Source organism: Carlito syrichta, unplaced genomic scaffold (genome assembly GCF_000164805.1).
Source record: "Carlito syrichta isolate Samal-C Ts95f unplaced genomic scaffold, Tarsius_syrichta-2.0.1 Scaffold306867, whole genome shotgun sequence".
Classification (NCBI taxonomy): domain Eukaryota; kingdom Metazoa; phylum Chordata; class Mammalia; order Primates; family Tarsiidae; genus Carlito; species Carlito syrichta.
In genome coordinates, this window is record NW_007250963.1 from 190,761 (window position 1) to 199,018 (window position 8,258).

General features: G+C 57.5%; 1 protein-coding gene across 3 annotated transcripts in view; it reads left to right on the top strand.

Moving 5' to 3' along the window:
- SYT12 (synaptotagmin 12) overlaps nt 1-3,403 on the top strand; it is a 29,723-nt gene extending 26,320 nt beyond the window's left edge. For all 3 annotated transcript variants that reach the window (XM_008063480.1, XM_021715224.1, XM_021715225.1), the window contains 2 exons: nt 308-441; nt 2,991-3,403. In XM_008063480.1, the coding sequence (XP_008061671.1) occupies nt 308-441; nt 2,991-3,164 (308 nt within the window). In that variant the 3' untranslated portion in view covers nt 3,165-3,403. The remainder of the gene's footprint in view (nt 1-307; nt 442-2,990) is intronic.
- Nucleotides 3,404-8,258: the final 4,855 nt, after the last annotated feature.

The window sequence follows — 8,258 nt, forward strand, 5'->3', positions numbered from 1 at the left end:
GGGAGCCCGCGGGTTCGAGACCCACCTGGGCAACTTGGCGAGACCTCATCTCTACAATAAATAAATAAATAAATAAATCAGCCGGGCATGGTGGTGCGTGCCTGTAGTTCCAGCTACTTGGAAGGTTGGGATGGAAGGATCGCCTGAGCCCAACGGGTTGAGGCTGTGATGGCCGGGAGCATGCCATTGCCCTCCAGCCTGGGTGACAGAGTGAGACTTCAACTCAAAAAAAAAAAAATGCAAAAAAATTAACCAGGTGTGGTAGCAAGTATGGCACCGGCCTTACCCCACGCCCACCTGCCCACAGACCCCTTCGTCAAGGTATACCTGCTGCAGGATGGAAGGAAGATGAGCAAAAAGAAGACGGCTGTGAAGAGAGACGACCCCAACCCGGTGTTCAACGAAGCCATGATCTTCTCCGTGCCGGCCATCGTCCTCCAGGTGAGGCAGCTGTGGTGGGGGGGGGCCTGGGTCACCCCCCGGGGCTCGGGCCCACCCCATCTCTCCAGCTGCACCTCTCGGGGCTCTGGGAGGTGGTATTGTTTGCCTCAAGCATCACCTTTCTAGTCAAGAAGCATTTATTGAGCACCACTGGATACCAGCCCTGTGGTGGGTGCTGGGGACACAGACACCGCTTTCTTGGTGCTCAAAAGGGCCAGGACGTTGAGTCCCCAGACAATTCTAATCCACTACGAGCACCCCAGACTTTAGCATCGGGGAAGGGGGTTTTCCTGCAGGAGGGGAGAGCCCAGCGGGGCTCCGGGGGATGTCCGTTGCCAGGGGCGGGGACTTCAGAGATCTGGAAATGAGCCAGGGGCCACCCAAGGGCACAGAGTTTGGCTCTGAATCTTGTGAGGTCCTGCCAAGCTCCTCACATGCCCAAGGCTTTCAGAAGGCGATGTGGGCTGGGTGTGGTGCCTCACACCTGTAATCCCAGCACTTTGGGAGGCCGAGGCCAGAGGACTGCTTGAGCCCAGGAGTTTGAGACCAACCAGGAGTACAGCAGCCTGGGCAGCATAGCGAGACCTTGTTTCTACAAAAATTTAAAAAAAAAATTAGCCGGGCATACACCTGTAGTCTCAGCTACTCGGAAGGCCGAGGTAGGAGGATGGCCTGAGCCTAGGAGATCATGGCTGTGGTGAGATGTGATCGTGACACTACCCCAGCCTGGGTGACAGAATGAGACTCCAACTCAAAAAAAAAAAGGGGGGGGGGGTCGGGCGTGGTGGCTTAAGCCTGTAATCCCTGCATTTTGAGAGGCGAAGGTGAGAGGATTGCCTGAGCTCAGGGATTCAAGACCAGCCTAGGCAACTTGGTGAGACCTCGTCTCTACAATAAATCAATAGAAAAAAAAAAAGAAGGAGGAGGTGATGGTCCCCAGGGAGACCTCCCAGCAGGACATCACAGACTCTGTGGGAGGACTGCAGAGGATATGGTTTAGTCCCTGCTTACATGCCTCAGAGGATGGGGATCTCACCACCTCCCCTCACTGTTTCCTGCCTCCTTGGACACTACTGACAGTGAGAACGTCCTTGTGCCTTGAGCCAAAACCTGCCCCCTCCACATATCCCTGAGCTGTACAGAGCCCATCCAATCTCCCCTCCCCCAGGCAGCCACCTGGATTGGAAAGCCCAGAACTCTGCCTCACTCCGGGCATTCCTAACCCAGGCAACCATCCCACATCTCTGGCTGGTCCTGTCACCCTTATGGGACGGGCTGCCCATCTGTCCCCTGCCTCCCCCTGGGTGGTCATGGTGCCACTTCACAGCCTCTAAAAGCAAGAGGCTTCTTGGGACCACGGGAGAAGTGGGGAGGAGAAAAAAGGTCAGTTTCTAGTTTCAGCTTGACCACTTTGGTCTCAAGAAATTCAATTTTTTACTTTCTTATTTTTTGAGTCAGAGTCTCACTCTGTGCCCAGAATGGAGTACAATGGCATGCTCACAGCCACCGCAGCCTCCGTCTGCTGGGCTCAGGCGATCCTTACGCCTCAGCCTTCCAAGTAGTTGGAACTACAGACATGCGCCACCATGCCCTGCTAATTGTTTGATTTATTGTAGAGACGAGGTCTCACCAAGTTGTCTGGGCTGGTCTCGAAGCCCTGGGCTCAGGCAATCCTCTCACCTCAGCTTCCTAAAATGCTGGGATTATAGGTGTGAGCCACTGTGCCCAACTTTTTTTTTTTTGAATCGGGGTCTCACTGTCACCCAGGCTGGAGTACAGTGGCATGCTCACAGCCACCTGCTGGGCTCCGGTGATCCTTCCGCCTCATCCTTCCAAGTAGCCGGAACTCCAGGCACGTGCCACCACACCTGGCTGATTTTTTTATTTATTGTAGAGACAAGGTCTTGCCAAGTTGCCCAAGCTGGTCTTGAACTTCTGGACTCAGACAATTCTTTTGCCTCAGCCTCCCAAAGTGCTGGGATTATAGGTTTGAGCCACTGTGCCCGGCCTCTTTTTTTTTTTTTTTTTGAGTAGGAGTCTCACTCAATCCTCTATCCTCTGTTCCCAAAGGCCCAGCTATCAAGCAATTTCTTTCGCTTCCCCAGTTGTAAGTCCAACATCACGATGATAATATTAGTAACAACAGACCTCTGTCATGCTCTGACTGTGCCTTGGCATCACCCTCCATGCTGTAGCTCGTTCCTTCCCGGACCAGCCGGGTGAGGTAGGAACCAGTATTATCATCACCATTCTACGAATGGAGAAACTGAGGTAGGAAGAGCGCGAGGTGCTGCCCAAGGTCACCCCACAGGGAAGTGGCAAGGCCAGCATTTGAACCCTGGCGATCTGGGACTGCCACTGTGTGGGAGGCAGCAAGAGAAGGCCATGGGCTTAGGCAGACCTAGTTCAGATCCTTGCCTACCATGTATTTGTGGGGCGACCTTGGACAAGTCTCACCTCCCAGATCAGAGCTGGGGCCTGGCGTTCGTGGAGCCCAGGAGGACCCGGGCTGCCCCTGGCCCCCAGCTCCCGCATTGCCTTCTCCCCAGGACCTGTCTCTCCGCGTGACGGTGGCTGAGAGCAGCAGCGATGGCCGTGGGGACAACGTGGGCCACGTCATCATCGGGCCATCGGCCAGCGGCATGGGCACCACACACTGGAACCAGATGCTGGCCACGCTTCGCAGGCCCGTGTCCATGTGGCACGCTGTCCGGCGAAACTAGCAGCCGGGCCGGGCCGGGTGGGCAGTGGAGTTGCTGGAACCTCGTGCCAGCTCAGTCCTCTCCGACGCCCTCTCCACAGCCCCGCAGAAGCCGTGAACACCGGGGTCTCCCAAGGGAGTCCTCAAGAGCCATCTCAGTCCCTCTGTCTGATGGCTGCAGAGAAGCGGGCGTGGCTCCGTGTCCAGGGCCCCGGGGCTTGCTCCTGCTGGGGACCAGCTGTAGCCAGACCAGGACCCAGGGAGGGTGGCAGGGAACTGGCCATAGTGCTCTGACTCGGGCTCCCCTCCCCAACCCCTCCTGGAGGCCAGCTGGACCACACTCTGGAACCTAGAGCAATCTACAGGGAATTGTCAAGAAGCCAACATCCCCCTGTCCTGCGGGGGTCTGCTCAGTGCCAAATTGGACCCGGGGGGCTCTGAGGGCTGGGGGGCACTGAGAGAGCCTCTTGGAGGAGGAAGATGTCGCACTTGGAGGGGCTGGGAAAGACCTGAGCATGTCCCGGGCGCAGGGCCCAGCCTGGGCCATGGCAAGATGTGAACTTCCCGTCCTCAGTCCTCAGCCTGCTGCAGGGGCCCGAGGAAGGACAGAAGAGACCAGAGACCAGGCCCAAGAGGAAGGCTGCAGGCCATGTGGAAGGAACACCAGTACAGAAAGGACTTTCGAGGAAGTCTCGTCCCTGGACCTCCACCCAGGCCAGGCCTCGGGCTCAGAGCAGTTGTTGGCCCACAGGAGTTTGTGGGCACCCCCGCCAGGAGGCCTCGGGCAAGCCTGGGGCCAGTGGGTGTTGGCCAGATGGAACACTGACAGCCAGGGTCTTGGTGGGCTGCGAGCACCCGGGAGAGCGGCAAGCACGAGACCCTCTGGCTGGGCCTTGGAACGGGGGCAGTGAGGAGGGCCAGCCCAGGTGGCCGAGGCCTGATGGGAGGTCAGGGGAAGCTGGGATGGAAGGGTGGCTTCAAGGATGACCCCACTAGGAAAGTGTTGGCTCTCCATCGTATTTCCAACCCCCGGGGCACTGGCTGTCCTAGGTCGAGTGCCCCAGAAGCAAAACCTGAGGTGGGGACCCTTGGACAAGTGGCTTATTGGGGAAGTGGGTGCCCTCCGAGAAACTTGGGAGAAGCCGGGCAAGTTGCTGGCTTCAGGAGCTGTCCAGCCTCTGCCTGATCGCTAAGGGGGTTCCCGCCCAGAAGCAGAGGCGCTGGGCTATTACACCACATGAGTGTCTCTGGTCCAGCCCCAGGAAGAATGAGGCAGGCACACCCTTGCAGGTGTCAGCGGCGGAGGCAGACCTCGTCAGCCAAAGGCTGTCCCAGAAAAACAGCAGGCCTGTGCCTGTTGCCGCTGAGGGCTGGGTGCACCTGCCCCGTCAAAGGAGGGGAGGGGCGGCAGTGCCTGCTCTCCGGGGCCACCCACAGGTGACAGCGCAAGCTCCCAGCCTGGCTGCCTTTGTTCCTTGGCCCTGGTTAGCTATGGAGAGCCAGACCCAACCAGTTGTGCCCGATGACATGGTGACGGGTGGGGGGCGGCCGGCCTAGGGTGGCCACAGGACTGGACGCAGGATGGTGGCCGTCTCACCTGACACAGCCATGGCCCAGCCCCAAGATGAAGCTCTCTACCCTGTGGCAAGCAGCAGGAGGGCCGCACAAGGCCAGGGGACGCATGGATGGGCAAGCCTGGGAGCCCCTGACTCTTTGAGACCCAGTGGTTGTGCAGGACAGGCCGTCGGCTCCCACCCTCCCCTCCCCACCCCCCGCCCTGTCTTTTAACTGCATGAGATGTGGCCTGTGCGCCTGGGATGGCCATGGTGGTGACTGAGAATGCCAAATGGAATGATTCTAGAAACAAATAAAGCTGGGGTGGGCAGAGGGGCCTTCAGGGGAGCCCTGCTCACTCCTGAATCTCCTCCGTCTCTTCTCGGGCCTCTGGGGGTGGGGGAGGACTGTGCTCCCTCCCTCCCCTGCTGCTGGGTGCCCAGGGGGAGTGAGGCCCCCATCTGGCTGGGGAGACCATCACAAGGGCCAGTGGGCTGCTTGGGAAACTCAGAAGAGGGGCCTCTGAGCCAGCCCTGGCGGGGCAGGATGGTAATGGGGAAAACCAAGGAAGGCTTCCCAGTGGTGACACTCAGCTGAGTCTTCAAGGCGGAAAGGAAGGTAGCAGGTGGCTACAGCGGGAAAAGCATTCCCGGCAGAGAGTATATGTCAAAGGACAGGAGTGAGCAATGGATGGCCAAGCTTGGCCAATGTATCCATCTTGCCAGAGCAAAGCAAAGGATGGAAGGGGACGGGAGGGGGTGGGAAGAGAGCCAAGGGACAGGCTTAGAGGGAGAAGGACCTTACAAGGTCAGTGAGCTTTGGTGCCAGCCTGCAAGCCTGCAGGACTGGAGCGTAGGTGCTGTTACCATCCCCTTTTTTGCAGATGTGGAAATTGGAGCTCAGAAAGGTTAGGTAACTACCCCAAGATCACACAGCCAGAAAAATCACAGCTGGGATCCAAGCTCAGGCTGCCTGGCTCCAGACACTGCCCCGTTCCCCAGCTCCTTGAAGGTGGGGCTGAGGGGCAGGAGAGAAAGCCCTCAGGATCCCCGGTTGCTGACTTTCTCTTCCTCTTCCCTGAGGGATCACAGTCGTGGGACATCAGGCATGGACAGGAGGCCCAGCATGGTGGCTCATGCCTGTAATCTCAGCACTTTGTGAGGCCAGGGTGGAAGGATCACTTAAGGCCAGGAGTTCAAGAGCAGCCTGGGCAACATAGCAAGACCACATCATTAAAAAAAAATTAAAATTTTACTGGGCATGATGGCATGTACCTATAGTTCCAGCTACTCAGAAGGCTGAGGTGGAAGGATCACTTGAACCCAGGTGTTCAAGGCTGTAGTGAGCTATGATTGCCCCACCGCATTCCAGTCTGGGCAACAGACTGAGTCCCCGTTTCTAAAAAAATAAAAAGCAGCCGGGTTCGGTGGCTCAGCCTGTAATCCCGTGCCTTTGGGAGGCTGAGGTGAGTGGATTGCCTGAGCCCGCGGGTTCGAAACCCGCCTAGGCAGCAAGACCTCATCTCTACAATAAATAAAAAAATCAGCCGGGCGTGGTAGCGCATACCTGTAATTCCGGCTACTTGGAAGGCTGAGGTGGAAGGATCGCCAGAGCCCAGCAGGTCGAGGCTGCGGTGGCCGGGAGCGGCCACTGCACTCCAGTCTGGGCGACAGAGTGAGACTCCAACTCAAAAAAATTTTTTAAAAAAGCATGGACAGAAAAGAGCTGTCTGTGGAACCCTGGGCAGATAGAGGTAACCCATGTAAGAACCCCGGAGAAGGGCAGAGATCCAGGAAGGCTTCCTGGAGGAGGTGCCTTGAAGGGCAGGAGGATTGAACACATAGAGGAGGGAGGGGTGGCCTCAAACAGCCTAACAAAGATGTCGCCCATGTCTGGGAAGACACAGCGAGCTGAGGCCTGAGAGTCCAGTGGAGCTGAGCTAGGCAGGCTCCCAGCATCCAAGCTGAGGCAGAAGATTCTCGTCCTGCTGGCAGTAGGGAGCACTGAGCAGTGGCAGGTCCGAGGGAGGAAGGGGGTCACTCTAAGGGCTTTGGAGGTGACACGGAGGGACATCAGCGAGCATTGCTCCTGGTCAGCAAGGGGCAGGCGGGTGGCCTCTGAGCTGCCTTCAGGTTTGGGGTTCATTGTGGGACTCAAACCGAGGTCCTTTCCTGGGGAGGGGCGTCTTCCCTCGGAAACCCTCCCAGCCTGTTTCCAGTGTATCTCTAACGACCCCTCAAGGCTTCCATCCCCTCCCCCAGCCCCTTTGGGTCCCCCACTCCAGCCCCACACCCATGGGCCTGCCTCCAGGGTCCCAGGCCGCACCCACACCCAGGAGGACAGGCGTGGGAGTCTCTGACCTGCCTGGCAGCATTCCCAGGGCTGGGCCTGCATGTAGGAAAAGCAGGACCAGCCACTTTGGCCTCCACAGTTGAGAGCAGCTCCCGACTGCATTTCCTGTCTCCTGCCTGTGGTCATCTAGGCCTGCAGATCCCCGAAGGGACAAACCACAGGGCGAAATAAGCACCAAGATCAGGCCACAAGGTTCCTGTCTCTCTCCCCACTCCCAACCCACTACCGGCCCTCCCATTCCGCCCAGAAAGATCAATCATGGTGAATCCAGGAGAAGAGGCAGGGCAGGAGGTCCCGGGGCCCCAATTAGATGGCAGGCAGGCTGAGTCGTCTGGGAAGGCCAGACAGAAGGAAACTTGGGAGCAGAGGCCTTCTGGGTTCCGCCTGGCATAGACCCGAGTCTGCTGTTTATGTGCTGCGTGACAAGTTCCTTGCCACCTCAGGCCTTAGTTTTCCCATCTGAAGAATGAGAGTTGGACAAGATGGCCTCTGCAGGCCTCTGCACCTCTGACTTTGGGGGCTGCTGTGTGTATGGAATCTGGAGCCCAACTGCCTGGGTTCGAGTCCCAGCTCCTCTGCTTACTTGCTGCGGGACCTTGGGCAAATTACCTGTCTCTTTGGGCTTCAGTTTCCTCATTTGTCAAAGGGAGATAAGAATTGGACATACTGGCCAGGCTCAGTGGCTCAGCCTGTCATCCCAGCACTTTGGGAGGCCGAGACGAGTGGATTGCCTGAGCCCGCGGGTTCGAGACCCGCCTGGGCGACTTGGCGAGACCTCATCTTTACAATAAATCAAAAAATTAGCCGGGCGTGGTAGCGCGTGCCTGTAGTTCCGGCTACTTGGAAGGATGAGGCAGAAGGATTACCAGAGCCCAGCAGGTTGAGGCTGCAGTGGCCAGCAGCGTGTCACTGCACTCCAGCCTGGGTGACAGGGTGAGACTCCAACTCAAAAAAAAAAAAAAAAAAAGAATTGTACATACTTCAGCCGAGTGCAGTGGCTCATGCCTATAATCTCAGCACTTTGGGAGAGGATTGCCTGAGTTCAGGAGTTCGAGACCAACCGGAACAACATGTTGAGACCTCATCTCTACAATAAATAAATTTTTTTTGAGTCGGAATCTCACTGTGTCGCCCAGACTGGAGTGCAGTTGCCTTCCAAGTAGCTGGAACTACAGGCGCACGCTACCACGCCCGGCTAATTTTTTGATTT